Below are 16,364 nucleotides of genomic sequence, written 5' to 3' on the forward strand. Positions count from 1 at the left end.
CTGATAAACAGCTGCAAAAGTACTTTAATGCCTCTAATGGCTTCAATAATAACATATTGAAAAATATTAAACTTGTGTCTAACTTTTGCAATAGTGCTTTTGAGAGATATCTCTTTTGAATACTTACACTTTTTAATTTTTTTAGGTTGGGTTATAGTGTTTATGGATCTATTTAAAATATTTAATTTGAGGAAGCCGTGTTAAAGTTGTTGGTGTATCTCTTTTAAAGGTCTATTTTTTACATTCTTCAGCTAATGAAGTCTAATTCCTTCATATATTGTGAAATTTTGTGGGACAAAGTAAACCCAATCGTAATCAAAGACTTAATTTAAAGCCTTAATGTTTGATATGTGTACTCCTAACAGTACAGTAAGTCACAAACCTGTATTAAAGCCCGGTCATACAAACAAGTATAAATATATAAATAATAAAAATACTGTGATATATGGTGAAATTATCAGAATCTTGCAAAATACTGTGCTATGCATTTTTGGTCATACCAGCCTTAGTTGCAATAATTTGCAATTCATTATTATCGAAACATGCCGTCAAATAGACGCTCTACACCTAAGATTTACCCCCAATTTGACTTACTTTACATCAGAGACTGTAAAAAAGATGGACGCTGTGTCTATGTTCCCGTTCATTCAATGAAAATGAAGCCAAAATCTTCTGCCATGTTGTTGATCCTGATACCCGAGTCTGCGCAGTAGAGACCAGAGGAGGGAGAAAGACTGTGGAGAGACAGCCTACTCATTTGAATAACCCCGCCCCTGAGAGCTGCCTCGAGGTCACAGACTGCAGAGCGGAGCTGACTGTCTGTTATTGGTCCCGCCCATAACCAGCCCTTTTACAATAACCACACCTTTTTTTTTTAATAGAGCTGAATAATGTTTTTAAAAACGAATTCTGTTGTAATATAAAAATTTGACAATATATGCAGAGGTTACACTAACTGTTGCATTTAAAAAATTGAGGTAGAGTTACAGTATATTAGAAAAAAACGTGATTGAAAGTTGTCTGTTTTGCCATTGAAACCTATGGGGATGGGTGGGGTTACACAGCTTTCTGAAACCAAACAGCAGGGGGCGCCCGACCTGTGGAGGCTTCACTTTTGAGTAACGATGCTCTGTCTAGCTATAAACAGTCTATGCTTTACATGGTGTCGCTAATCAAATGAATTTCATTCAAATTGCAGTGAAGAATATCGGTTGCAAAATTCTGTGAAACACCAATAAACATTTAGACTGGTTACACTGTTGCGTTAATAGTCAGCGCTGCTGTTAAACAAGAAGCCAAACATCATCTGTCTTTATAGTTTTTATTAATACGAGATGTTTTCTGTGACTGGAATGAACAGTGAACATGTTTACACACAACACACCTACTGAAGTCAGTTTTACTGTGAAACATAAAAACAACACCCATATTATAAATGAGGCTAAATAAAAGTCTTTACACAGTCCTTAAGACTACTAGCCTTTACATCATTGTATTCATATTTCTCCTAATGGTACCATTTAAGGTATGATCTCTTCTTACATAAATACAAATTTCTTTCATTTGAGCAACAATAACATTTGTTCTTGGTACTGCTGTGATCATAGCAGTTGCGTTCACGCAAAAAAACTTGTACGTCCAGCTTTACTTCAATCTGGCACTCAAACTTTCATGGACCAATACAAATGCTTCAAAACGACTTAAATGAATAAGATACTTTGACATAATAGATAATTCCAGGTTCACACTACACAATGTTTTGAGTCGCCAGTCGAGCTGTAATCACTGTAATCGAAATATATACTTTTGTCCTCAAAGCAGAACTATATTAAATGTTTTAGAAACACAGACTTTATCGTTTTAAACATGCTTTACCTGTATCACTAGGATTAGCTCGCTAACCAATCAGCTGGCAGTAGCAGAAACTCTAGTTCAGATAAACTGAAGTATACAGGCACACATTCTTTGCTTTTTTTGTGTAAATTATATTATTGTACTTTACAAAATTAAAGAAATACTTAATTTAAATTCTAAACTTTTATCTTTTAGCCTCATTCACCGATTTATACAGCACTCACTCGTAGGCTCCCTCTAGAGGTAAACAATGATTTCATAATCTAACAGGGAAACAAAGTGGTCAGACTCTTCACTCTTCAAAAACGGCTGTGGTAAAGCAGGGGGTGTGTGTTTTGGACCCGTAGTTCTCTCTGATATCTAGCATGCCAGGCATCTGTGACTCGTCTGCAATCAGTCGTCTTTCAGTAGTTCACACTATGTGACTGTGCAAGCACTGAGAGTTTTTTTTGCCCGATTTGCCTCTGAGCACAGTTTTTGTAGGCAACAATGACTAAAAAAACTGTGCAAAAACTGTGTAGTATGAACCTGGCATAACTTCCATTGACAGTTTTGTTTTTTGGTGATATTAGGCTTTTGCATGACAACAACTGATACACATACAACTCATATTTAACTATCTCAATGTATACACATAATGCAAAATACATCACAGATTATGTAACAGGAGTATCTGAAGCTCTAATTCTGATGAAGGTGTAATCTGAGCTGAATAGACAGGCAGACTACACAGACAACACACGGGATTGTTTCAGCAATATTATGTAGTAATTTAGACAAAGCTACAGAACACTGTCCAAACACTCCCTCACTCACGTGTTCTGTGGTAAAACTCTGAGAACTTCAGCTGAAGAATGTGGAAATAATCTCTGCAATTCCAGCAACTTCAACAACTCAAAAACAAACAAACAAAACAAACAAACAAGAAGCAATGCGCTCTAGTATGAAACAAGCCAAACTAGTCTCCACCAGCCAAACGAACATAATCAATCCTCAAAATCAAGTAATAAAATTGTGCGTGTTTTTTTTCGAGGAAAGAAGTCTTCGGCATTCTAAACAAGCTCTGTAAAAGTATTTGAACTGTGATCCTGTTCCATCTCATCCCGAGAGTGTGAGATCATCAGTGCTGGGTCCATTTAATACTCTTCAGATCAATGCCCTCCTGCACCATCTCCCACAGAGGACTGCAGAACACATGGAACAAACACAATCATCAGAAAATGCTGAAATTCTACTGTGATATGCAGTGATTGTGATAAATTAGGTATGAGTATGTGCAGTCATAAAAAACAGAAAACGAAAGTAAAATGATTCATGCATCGACTAGTTGCAATAATTAAAGGAAGAATTAATTCAAAGGTGTATCTTAGTATTTTACAGAAAAACATGAGAGCAGCAGTTTTCAACTTTTCAACAGTCAATAAAAAAAAAAAATAATAAGTGTCTCTGTTAATTAGAATAATATTGAAGACCAATTGATACTTTTGGCAGTGTGCCAAGTCCTGCTGGAAAATGAAATCTGCATAAAAGTTGTCATCAGAGGGAAGCATGAAGTGCTGTAAGATTTTCCAGGAAAACACTGCACTGACTTTAGACTTGATAATAAAACACAGTGGATCAACACCAGCAGATGACATGTCTCTCCAAACCATCACTGATCATCAGTAAATTTTACATTTCATTTAGAAATCAAGGGAGCAGAGTCTGGAGGAAGAGTGGAGAGAGACACAGTTCAAGCTGTTTGAGGTCTAGTGTGAAGTTTCCACCAATCAGTGATGGTTTGGAGAGATATGTCATCTGCTGGTGTTGATCCACTGTGTGGTCCAGGACTTGGCACACTGCCCATACTGCTAAAAATACCAATTTTATATAATATTAAAATTTTCTGAGACACACAGTTTTGAGTTTTCATTGGCTGTAAACCATAATCATCAACAATAAAATAAATAAATGCTTAAAATAGACCACTCTGTGTGTAATAGAACTATATAATATACGAGTTTCACATTTTGAACTAAAATAAAGTAACTTTTCAATGATATTCTAATTTGAGATGCACCAGTAAAAGTAATTGATTTATCTAAAGAATGGTTCAAAAGATGAACTTCACACTATTTTACCTTATCTTTGTCTGGCCTGCACTGTTTTTACTCAAAATATCACAATATTAGTGCCTCCATATTGCAAAACAAATCATTTTAAGAGCAAAGATATGTAATTATATCTGCAGTGATAAACTGTGAGCACAGACAGGTTTTGTTGGTTTGGCATTACCTCATCTCTCGTAGTCGTCTAACCTGCTGAATGCACTTCTCCGCGGTGTAGTCCACTTCTTCCTCAGTGGTAAAACGCCCAATTCCAAACCTGTTTAATACATCTAAAGTGAGCCCAGAGCTGGAGATGACCGTAATAACCAAGTTTTAATTGACACATATTACAGATCTACTTCCGACCTGATGGAGGAATGAGCCAGATCCTCATCTGTTCCTATCGCCCTCAGTACATACGACGGCTCCAGGGAAGCAGAGGTACACGCACTGCAAACAACAGACGACTGATCTCAGTTACTCTATTACTTACAAAAAAACAAAGATTATACAGTTGGTACTATGTCTTATTATTATTATTATTATTACTACTGACCTGCCAGACGACAACGCAACATCCTTCAACGCCATCAGCAAACTCTCCCCCTCTACATACGCAAACGACAAGTTGATGCATCCTAAGGGGTGATAAGAAAACGTTAGAGAGCATACTAATCTACATTACATTACAGATACACAGAAATTCAAGAATAAAAGCTTAAATAAACAAGTCAAATAACTTTACAGTAGCATAAAAAAACAATTGCAGTCCACTACAAAGTTAGCCACAGTTAGTTCCAACCATACAATGTGATTGTCTGAGAGGTGTTCTATGAGTGTCGTTATCAGCCAGTAATCCACTGAAACCGAAGCTCTCCATGTATTACTCCGCCACATACAGGTAACCTAGCAACAATGCAGCGCTTACAAGCCAAACAGAGCAGCAATGGGACGATTTTAACCGGCAGAATTTTTATATCCTAGCAGATCATACTTTTTTGTCCTGTAATATTGGCACTGCTGTGCTGATCTAGAGCACTCAGCCTACAGTAACTACTGCAGTGCCAATATTACACGGTATATCACTCCCTCCCGTGCATTATTGCTTAATTATAAAATATTTGTCCATAATTAATTTTTACAACTTTAATGTCTTTTGGCTATTGCCGCATTTTCATTATACACAAAGTTGCAGTTTGCTACTGTTAAATATTTTAACAGATTTTAAAAGAGCCCTACAGTTTTAAGTACCTTTTACATCCTGCCTGATTTACATAAACCACACACTAGCAAAAGTCTTTCCTTAAATAAAGCTGCAACACAGCAGTCGCTTTTGAAGAACAGTGTATAGTGTTAATGAAAATGAGAAGTGAAAGCAGTGATATGATCAGATGAGTCACCCTAGACAATATTCTCAAAATGGAAGAGTGTAATTTGTTGCCCTAATTTTTAAAGTAATGTTTACTGAACTTTTGAGTTAATTTGGATCAGAAAAATAGATTTATAACTTAACTAAAAGTTTTATTTCAACAAAGTTTACACAAATAACACATCAGAACAAAACAAAACAACTTTGCCTTAAAATATTTCTATTAGCTTTTTCACAACTCTATTACAGAATTAATGATTACTACTTATTAACAGCAATGGAGTTTGGTAGTCAGTGGAGTAGAACATGCAAAAATTTGATAAAATAGGAAGGAAAGAAAAACACTACTTGAAATTACTATTAAGTCATATATTAAACCATAGAACATATGTAACGTAAACTTCCTAGATTCTCATCAATTTTAACAATTCTTTTTCAGTTTGAGACCAGGATGTAATTTTTTTTTGCTTTAGCCCCATTCATTTTAACCGTGGTACATTCCAGACCAGCATCATCATGTAGGTTTGTAATTCAAAAGATGCGTGCATGAATGGAGGCTTCAACCCACATTTTAAGTATTGTCTTTTTGACTACCAGCCAGAAGTATCCTTTTCTGAGGTCATCTAACAAAATAAATGTCCTTGAATCTTATTGGATAGATTGTCCCAGATTTTTAGAGAGGGTGTCTTGAACTTAGGACCAAAGATTATTCACGGTCGGGCATGTCCAAAATATATGCATGTATGTACCAACTACCATCGAACCACACAGATGACAGTATGGGTTTTGAAGTTATAAATCTATGAAATTGATGTTTTTTGTTAGATTAAATGCTCTGCACAATAATGCTACTTAAAATTGTATGGTCAGGTGAATATAAAAGATTTGTATCTAGTCGTTAGATTTCAAGGAAAGTATAGATTTGAAATACTATACTACTGAAAAAAGTAGATGAAAGAAAAAACACTATACAAAAAGTAACAATATATATGATCTACTTGTTCACCTAATGTAGCCTCTGGTTTTATTCACTGTGGACCAGTTACTAACAGCAAATCTCACCTGGGTATCTCTGATCTGGATCTCCATTCATCACCACATCCGGAATCTCTGTCATTATCTTCTGCACAAGACGAGTAGCGAGCATGGACACTCTGGCATGATCATACTGAAAAAAATAGGTTCTTGTAATCATTAGATAACAAAGTCATGTACAGAAACACATTTTGTACTTTGTTGTTGCTTTTAGTTAATGTGCTGTAGCAAATTATCACACAGGTAAAGATTATGCAACAAGTGGACAAGAAAAAAAAAAACAATACAGCTCTATGATTTATGCACCATATTTTTTGCACTATAAAGGTGCACTTAAAATCCTTTAATTTTTCCAACAAATTGCCAGTGCGCCTTATAATCCAGTGCACCTTATGTATGAATTTTACCAGTGTTAAAACAAACTACGTGGGACGAACCACTAGCTAATATCAACCTGGCTTACCAGAACATTCAGGGTTCCTCAGTGTAGCGCTGTCGGTTGGCATTTACTAGAGCTAACTGTGGCTAGTGTTAGCGGTTAGCTGCTAATGATAATATTGCTGCACCCAGCTATAGTGGAAATCTAAGCTTACTGTAAATAAATTGAACTCGAACTGTACTCACCCAAATAAACAGCTTTTGTTTAGTTAGCTTAGCTTTACAGGTCTTGCCACCAAGCAGGAAGACCTGCTGAATTAGACGGAAAACAAGGCGACACCCCTGTTCCTTACTAGTGCCACGTGACAATTCTTATAATCTGGTGTGCCTTATAGTGCGAAAAATACGATACACAAGCATCATTTCCATCAGTTACAGATTTGTAACTGTCACAATAACATCAATATATGCATTCTAAGTACATGCCATACAAGTTGTAACAGAATGATATGGTAAATGAAACATTGTACAATTAAGTCGCATAATGTATTATGCAATACTTTACATGTACGTTATAACAGTGTATAACAATGCATTTATTAGTAATACTAAAGCACCAATATACATTTAAGTTGTTGTAACGTAATAATGGGAAACTGATTTGTAAGAGGTTAACAGTGCAACAGTGTGTATTGAAGTTGTAACCGTTTAAAAATAAGGTGCACTTGAGTTGTAACTGTGTAATATTTCAACCACATGGAGTTTATATATAAAAAAAATAAATAAAAAAAACCGTTTACAAGAATGTAAACGTTTTGGGGAAGGCAATGAAGTCCTACCTCCATCTCTTGCTGGGCGAGCTCACAGGCAGCCCCCAATCCCACTGCCAGGGGGGTGGGTACAGTTCCAGAGCGCAGCCCCCTCTCCTGCCCTCCTCCACTCTGCAGCGGCTCGATCCTAACCCTCGGCCTCCTCCTCACGAACAGCGCCCCAACACCTGCAAACAGCATTCAGATACAAATATGTCAATAATCTCTTAATAAACTCTGCAGTACTGACAGTGCTTTAAAGACAACATATTCCAATAATTAATATAATGCTGATTAAACCTTTGGGTCCGTATATTTTGTGCCCACTGATGGACATTAGATCCACTTTCAGCTCAGAGACGTTGATGGGGATTTTTCCGACAGCCTGGGCAGCGTCAGTGTGGAAGAACACGTTCTTGGACCTACATATTGTACCTATAACAGAGAACAGGAGAGTCAGCGTACTGTAGTGCTCTGGGTTTTGTGGATTTTAGTGATAGTCATTATGTGCAGTTGACAGTTAAGGAGGATTACCAATCTCTTTAATTGGCTGTTTGACTCCGATCTCGTTGTTGACAGTCATCACCGAAACCAGGCTGGTATCTGGACGTATCGTTTCCACGAGTTGCTGAAAAATTGTGGGAAAATGGAACAATATGAAAATTGACAATGTGGAAATGTTTTCCTGACTTTGACATTAGAGTCAGGTGATATAGTGGTAATACAGTTTACAGCATAAAAGTATTAAGACATAACGGTATCTCCAAATGAGGACTAGTTGCTGATTCAAGACTACCAATTACATCAAAGTTTACATAAACTATCAATTTTCTAACTGCTTCCGCTGCTGTCACCAGAATATACTTTTTTTTTTTTTTCTGCTACGACATTTCTGTAAATCTGCTTTATAACAATCATCAGTTGTAAAAAGCGCTAGATAAACATGATTTGATTTTACAAACATGTATCTCAAAACGGCTGCTATGTTAGGCTCCTTGCATGAAGTATGTTTCTAGTAGGGGTGTAACGGTACATGCATTCTTTAGGAACCGCCACGGTATGGGGGTCACGGTTCGTTTTGTGCAGACGCATGGAGAATAGATGGACGCAGGCAGTTTATAGGAGAATTGTTGAACCACAGGAGTGTTGCACCCAGAAAGTGTAGCTGTAGCACTGTTGCTATTAGCAACTCGCTACTGACTTAGCTTAGCCTGTCCTGAGAAGTTAACTTCTAACTTCAACCCAACTACTTATCCCCACTGCTTCTAAGCAGCTTCTAGATGTGAAATCAGACAGGTCCCGAGCTATTATACTTTAGCAAGTGACATGTTCACTTCTTTGGCTATGCTCCCTTATGCAGTGATAGAGAACCCTGGTTTTAAATATTTAATAAAAGTGCTCAAGCCCTGTTACATCATCACATCCCAAAAAAAAAAAAAAAAACACAAGCGAGAAGCTATACAGAAGGCCCAGCGTGAGACATTTTAGCTGCATAGCGAAGCGGACTCGAGCCTAGCCATTTTAACCTAGCCTTGCCTAGCCTAGCTGGCTACGTGCCTGTGTGGTTACATCATCACGCACTGACGTAGCCCAGCTACGGGGGCTGAATGTGTTCAGCTCTGCGGCGAGCTGACGCCAGTAAAAAAACGCCTGTCCGTGACAGATTCTGTAAATAATACATATCGATATGCCACAAAACTGATATCAACATTTCTTATCGCGATAAATACCGATATCGAATTATTATCCAGGCCTAGCCCAGCCTCTTTATTTCTTCTACCGAACCGTGGGATAATACCAAGATGTGAACCGAACCGAGAATTTCTGTATTATTACACTCCTAGTTTCAGGTCCTACTTTTGACAGGCAATGAATCGTACCTGTAGATCAATTAATCCATTGCTTTTAACAGGCAAGTATGTTACATCAAAGCCCTCAGATTCCAGAACACGACAGGAGTCCAGCACACACTTGTGCTCCGTCTGTGTGGTGATGACATGCTTCTTCCTCGCCTTATAGAACCGTGCCACACCCTGGAGATCATTAAAAAAATATGTAAGCTAACACAAAATGCTAAATCCCAAACCTAAAATAGTTTCTCATAGTAGTCTAAGCATATCTAATACTATGCTTCTGTTCTTGCTAGCAAGCACAGAAATACTTACTTTGATTGACATATTGTTGGACTCTGTGGCGCCGCTGGTGAACACAATCTCTCGTGGATCGGCCCCAATAAGATCAGCTACTTGCTGGAAGTGGAAATAAACACTGGCATTCACATAAACAATGCATTTTTGTCTTAACCCAAATATTTTGTTTTGGATTCTGCAAGTAAATCGTAGCCATTATTCCAGAACATCATGTGACGCCGAGACAAAGACGTAACTCTTTGCACAATTATTTGCAGGAGCGGCCAAGACAAACATTCATTCTGATGGAGGAAAGAACACAACAATCTTACTTTTCTCGCTTTTTCCATTGCAGTCTCGCTTTCCCAGCCGTAAGCGTGTGTCCTCGAGTGCGGATTGCCGTAGTAGTTCACTTGGTAGGGAAGCATGGCGTCCAGAACTCGAGGATCCTGTACAGGCAAATAAAGTCTTACTCCTTTATTGTTTTTACTGAAATTAGTTATTAAATTAGTTTATCCTGCTTTTGTTTGAGTAACTGTCTCTCTTGTCCAGAGAAGACTTTCTACTAGATTCTTTAAACATAGTTTTAAGGACGTGGTTTATTCAATTTTACAGCCTCAACCCTAACCATAGCCATAACTAAAACGAACACCTTTAAGTCGGTGTTGTGTCAAAATCAGCACCCCCTCCATGTAAAGCACCCTCTCTTTGGAGTGCGTCTTCTTGATAAATGTGGAGATAGACAGCTTAAACTTACCTAGTCAAAGTCAAGGTTATCTCAGTCATGGTTACATACATAGCAACATAGCCCACGCTCCCGAGAGAGGGTGCTTTTCCTGAAGTTTGTTTACAGGAACGTCGCATCTTGTTCATACTGCATGCATACCATGCTCAAGTTCAAGTGAAGCGTTCCCTGCCTGGGCACGGTTTAGAATGATCACACTAGTCAATCGAGCCGTAGTTTGGGAGGTAACCGCTCCTTGGCACGGCAAGGATTGCTGAGTGTGAGGACACACTAAGACTTTATCACAACTAACTTTGTATATTAGCTGTAAAAGCGTGACATAAAGATCTGGACATATGATTAAATTACCATTGGTGTTGTTGCCTGGAAGTCCATATAGAGCGGCCGAAGCTCATCTTTCTCCAGCTCTCTACTCTTAATCAGCTCTGTGGAGAAAAAGAGAGTGGTTGACCAAACATCAGATATTCTGATACAGCAGAATATGATAAAATACTCCTAAATAAGCAAAAACCAGGAACTAGAACATTATCGGTTACACAAAATATAACAATCATTAGTCAACCTTAGAACTGAGTTTAATTAGGCCTGAGTTTAGTCAATCTTAAGCCTGAGTATAGTTAAGCCTGAGTTTAGGTAACACTAGGCCTGAGTTTAGTTACGCCTGAATTTAGTTAGGCCTAGGGTTGAGTTTAGTTTGGCCTGAGTTTAGGTAAACCTAGGCTTGAGTTGACTTAAGCTTGAGTTTAGTTAGGCCAGAGTTTAGTCAACCTGAGGTCTGAGTTTAGTTAAACCTAAGGTTGAGTTTAGTTATGCCTGAGTTTAGTTAAGCCTGAGTTTAGTCAACCTTAGGCCTGAGTTCAGTTAAGCCTAGGCTTGAGTTTACTTAAGCATGAGTTTAGTTAGGCCTGAGTTGAGACAACCCTAGGGCGGAGTTTGTTGAGGCTGAGTTTAGTTAGGCCTGAGTTTAGTTAAGCCTGCGTTTAGGCGACCTTAGGCCTGAGATTAGTTAAACCTGAGTTTAGTCAAACTTAGGCCTGAGATTAGTTAGGCCTTGGTTTAGGCAACCCTAGGACTGAGTTTAGTCAGGCCTGAGTTTAGTCAACCCTAGGCCAGAGTTTAGTTAGGCCTGGGTTTAGGCAACCCTAGGACTGAGTTTAGCCTAAGTTTAGTTAGAACTGAATTTAGATAACGAAAGGACTGAGTTTAGCTAGGTCCGAGTTTAGTTAGAACGGAGTTTAGTTAGAACTGAGTTTAGTTAACGCTAGGACTGAGTTTAGTTAACGCTAGGACTGAGTTTAGTTAACGCTAGGACTGAGTTTAGTTAACGCTAGGACTGAGTTTACTAGGTACTGAGTTAAGTACTGAGTTTAGTTAGGACTGAGTTTAGATAACGACAGGACTGAGTTTAGCTAGGTCCGAGTTTAGTTAGAACAGAGTTTGGTTAACGCTAGTACTGAGTTAAGTTAGCAACATTTCTGTCCAAGAAGGAGAATCCACTGACAACAACACTGGCAGAACTGGCAAAGTCCCTGCTGTTCAAAAACTTCGATGCACAACATAAAGCCAATGTTTACGCCTTCTTAATTGATTAATAACCTATATCTGATACTTAATACAATACATTCAAAGTTGAAAGTAATGTAATTAAATTTCTTTTTTTTACTTGCTTTACTTATTTATTTATTTGTGTTTTTTTTATTGGAAATGTAACTTATGTAGTGAATTTAAAAATATAAAACTTATCTAAACAAGGAAACCAATTAGTCATTCATTATCAAGTGAAATGTCTAGTTTTCGCGTGTATTTTTAATTGCTCTTTAAGCAAGCAACTATGTTTTATCCGATAACTTAATTAATCAAATGGAGTAACTAAGTTACTCGATTACTAAAATAATCGATAGCTGCAGCACTAATTAGGACGGAATTAAGGTAACCTTAAAACTGAATTTAGTTACTATTAAGACTAAGTTTAGTTAACACTAGGACTGGGTTTAGTTTAGACTGAGCTAAAACAGCTGACAATGGTGTAGAACACTTATCTTAGCCAGGTTAAATAAAAACAAACGCAGAAGCTAAGCTAATTTAGCTAGCAAGCTAGGCTAGTTAACTGACGGTGACATTAGTTACCTAACCTAATTGGCTACAGTGACCGTTACTGAGCTAGGCTAACGAGGCTAACTAACTTAGGCTAGCGATTTAAGCTCAGGATTTCATTAGTTAGCAAGGTGGCTAACCTAAGTTAGTTAACTAACTCCAACTGAGGCTCGCGGAGTAACTTAGCTGAAGTGCGTCATGAGGACAGAGAGAGAGCTTAAAGCTACTGGGAGGATTTTATAATAATTAAGAACTTCATAACTAGCTCTTTGGATAAATAACTAACTGGCCTCGCCAGGTCACCAACCTCTGCCTCTCTGCGCGGCCGGAGCGGAGGCTGGAGCCCCCGGGCAGTTCAGGCGGGCGCTGGTAGAAACGCCGCGTATGGAGCCCAGAAGCTTCCTCGTGACGCTCCTGCTCATCATCTTTTCAAAACACCGGTTTATTCCTCTAGTAAAAGTACTGAACTGCTCCGCGGAGCGATAAATAACCCCGTATCAGTAATCTCCCGCAGCAGGAAGGGGCTGAACCCCGCGGTAACAGCGGCTCTAATCCACACCGCTCCGGTACTGAGGGACGAACCACCACACCACCAACCTCACTCACACACAGCGGCGCTTACACAACACGCTGCTGACCTCTGAGGGGCGGGGCGATGATCAGCCGAGTACCTGATTGGACAAATGTTTACAGTGTAGGCGGGATTTAAAAGGTGAACGAAATGTAATTGGTTCGAGGCGGGACTTCTCCGCAGGAAATCTGAAATATCAGTCAAAAGAATTTCCGATTTTGATGAACAAATTGTTAATATGTTTTTGTGTTTATCTAACCAGGAGGTCGCACACAGCAATTCAAATAATAATAATAATAATAATACGTGGGTTTATAATGTGGGTTTATAACAACTTTCTGAGGGATCTGGTAGTCTTAGTAAATATACTTTTTTCCAACATGTTAACCTTTACTATCAGTTTTTTTGTATTATTCATTTGCTGTGTTGCCAGTTCCTCAATAAAACATTAAATAATAATAATAATAATAATAACAACAATAATAATAATAATAATAATAATAATTAAACATATTTACAAAGTGTATCTAAAATATTCTAAAAATGTATTATTATAATAATACAAATAATAATAATAATAATATATAAAATCCCTTTCAAATATTCTAAAATATATTGATAATAATAAAAAAAATAATAATAATACAAATAATAATAACAATGACAATAAAATGACAATAAGTGCCTTTCAAATATTCTAAGAATATAATGGTAATAATAATAATAATAATAATAATAATAATAATAAAAATAATAATAATAATAATAATAATCATTATTATTATTATTATTATTATTATTATTAGTAGTAGTAGTAGTAGTATTATTACTATTGGGACAAACATATAAATGACAAACATCAGACATACCATATAGATGACAAGAACAAATAACAGTACATAGACAAGAACCAAGAAGAGTTAAGTTGGAAAAGAAAACTTTTTTTAATTTTATTTTTTCCAAATATTTGACCCAACAAAATTAACAACAAATAATCACAGTAAAATCGATTGATTAACATTATCCAAAATATAAAGTAAACTACATGAAATTATCAAACAAACCAGAATATGTTTTATATTTTTAAATCTTCAAAATTCACTCTTGTTTAGATGACAGCTTTGCACGTCGGCTGGATTTTCTCAGTCATCTTTATGGGGTAGAATATGCGCTTTCAGTTAACAGCTGTGCTGAATTCGTCAAGAGTTATTTACTTGCATTTTTTGCTTCTTAATGTGTTTGAGAGCATCAGTTGTTGTGTTGTGAAGAGGTAGAGTTGATATACAGTGAATAGTCCTATTTGAGTTGTATTCTAATCCATATTATAGCAAAAACTACTCAGCTACGTAAAGAAAAAATACTTTAGCAAATGAAGGTCAATCCGAAAAATTTCAAGAACTTTAAAAGTATCCTCTAGTGCAATCGCAAAGATCATCAAAAACTTTATGATGAAACTGGTTCTCATTAGGACCGCCCCATGAAAGGAAGAGCAGAAAGTAACTCTGTTGCACAGGATAGGTTCCTTAAGTTTAAGTTGATTTCTTATGTGTTCCTTCATAGTATGAATAACTTCAGTATTCATTTAGAATGAAGGAAATAAGAAAAGAGAAACATTGAATGAGTCAATGTGTCCAAACTTTTGACTGGTACTGTATTTCACCCATTTTTCTTTAAATGTGATCATAAAGGGTGTTTATCTTTGTACAGTAAAACCATGGAATTACAATACATGTACCTGACTCAAAAACTTTCTGTAATCAAAACAGGCCAATTATCAATTATACTTTTTAGCAATAAATTAATGAACAACTGAGTCAACATGGTTTACAAACTCATATCTAGGCCACTATGTTCAGTGTACAAACCTTAACATCACAAGTTTCCATATATATATATATATATATTTAAATTTCTCATTAATCATTATAGACTGCAAAGTAAGCAGGTCTTACTGATTAGCACACTGAAGCTAGCTATGAAGCAGGTCCAAGGTCAAAGCAGTTAGCAGAAGTTAGTGTTAAAAATAGAACTGAAACATGGGTCAAGTGTGGCAGTGTGTTTGGACTGTCTACCTCACACTTGAGGCAGATGCACAGGCTGCTACAGGAGAGAAAAGTAGGGCTCTGTCGGATTTAGAGAATGAAAACTGTGCCACTCCTCTGATCCGCCTTGCTGTGGCAGTTCAAGCTTTGGATCAGGCAAACCCAGACATGTGGGGAAAGTTACTGAGCCTTACACAAGACCTAGCTGGAATTTCAAATTTCAAATATACAGCACCCCAAACACATTCTTTACCCAAATTTATAATAATCTAGATCTTTACATAAAGAAAGAGGAAAACTGTTTTTAATTTACAATACAGAACAATGGTTTGGAAATGCCACACTCAGTATTTCATTTGTATTATTTTCTGTAGTAAACAAAACAAATATATACACAAGGTGTCAATCGATTTAAAATCATACATTTAAATCACTGTAGAATTATGTGATTCACAAAATTGTGTAAATCATGATTATTCCAACCTTTTTTCTTTATTATCAAAAGTCTAGGTTTTTGATAATGGGTATTTAAACGTGAAGTAAAGAATCAGTGTTAGAAACACTTCGATTTGTATTACTGGTATCATGAATAAAGTTATGACTACATTGTTTAATTGCTGTTTTTTAACTGTATTTTTGGGAAGGGGCAGTAATAATAGTGTAGTGTGATTTACACCTGGCAGAAAATATCCTTTTTTCTGAATTATTTCATCTCAGGGTAGATTTGCTGTATTACATCTCAGGGTAGTTTTGATGCTTTTTAAACCAGAATATTGTAATGCACCGAGTTACTAAGTTTAACTGAGGGTTTTATTGAAGAAAATAAACGCTGGTGTAGATCCATGTTCCACCTTCAACATCTTAAAAAAGGAAACATGTCATCAGCTGTGTGTGTTAACAGAGATTGTTTGCATGACTAAACAAGTGTGTGAAAGAGAGCAAAACTTTAACATAAATAAAAGGCAAAGTTAATGTGTTAAAGTTTACAGATTAGCTGAACACATTAACAAGTTAATGTTGTAAGGCAAAGTTGGAGAGCAGTAAGGAAAAGCAGTAACAAGTATTTTGGAACCTCATCACTGCTCTAAAACATGTCCAGCTGATTTCACATACTCTCTCTTGAAAGTAGAGACGACATTCTCTTCTTATCCCGCAACTCTCTTTACACTTATGTTTTCTTTTAAAACAGAAAGCACTCTTCGTTTCTCAAGATTGCTAGATTTTAACTAAACAGGTTGCAAACACCTCACA

General features: G+C 36.8%; 1 protein-coding gene across 1 annotated transcript; it reads right to left on the reverse strand.

Annotated features, from left to right (window-relative positions):
• Window positions 1-1,307: 1,307 nt before the first annotated feature.
• nfs1 (NFS1 cysteine desulfurase) lies at window positions 1,308-13,132 on the reverse strand. Its single transcript, XM_007234740.4, has 13 exons — window positions 12,808-13,132; window positions 10,755-10,831; window positions 9,994-10,110; window positions 9,698-9,781; window positions 9,413-9,565; window positions 8,067-8,160; window positions 7,833-7,967; window positions 7,563-7,720; window positions 6,373-6,478; window positions 4,498-4,579; window positions 4,308-4,391; window positions 4,129-4,218; window positions 1,308-3,038 (listed from the first exon to the last, which is right to left on the reverse strand). The coding sequence occupies exons 1-13, from the start codon at window positions 12,923-12,925 to the stop codon at window positions 2,975-2,977; spliced, it is 1,362 nt and encodes a 453-aa protein (XP_007234802.3). The 5' UTR covers window positions 12,926-13,132; the 3' UTR covers window positions 1,308-2,974.
• Between the last annotated feature and the right edge of the window lie 3,232 nt (window positions 13,133-16,364).

This window comes from Astyanax mexicanus, chromosome 24 (genome assembly GCF_023375975.1).
Source record: "Astyanax mexicanus isolate ESR-SI-001 chromosome 24, AstMex3_surface, whole genome shotgun sequence".
In the NCBI taxonomy this organism is placed as follows: domain Eukaryota; kingdom Metazoa; phylum Chordata; class Actinopteri; order Characiformes; family Acestrorhamphidae; genus Astyanax; species Astyanax mexicanus.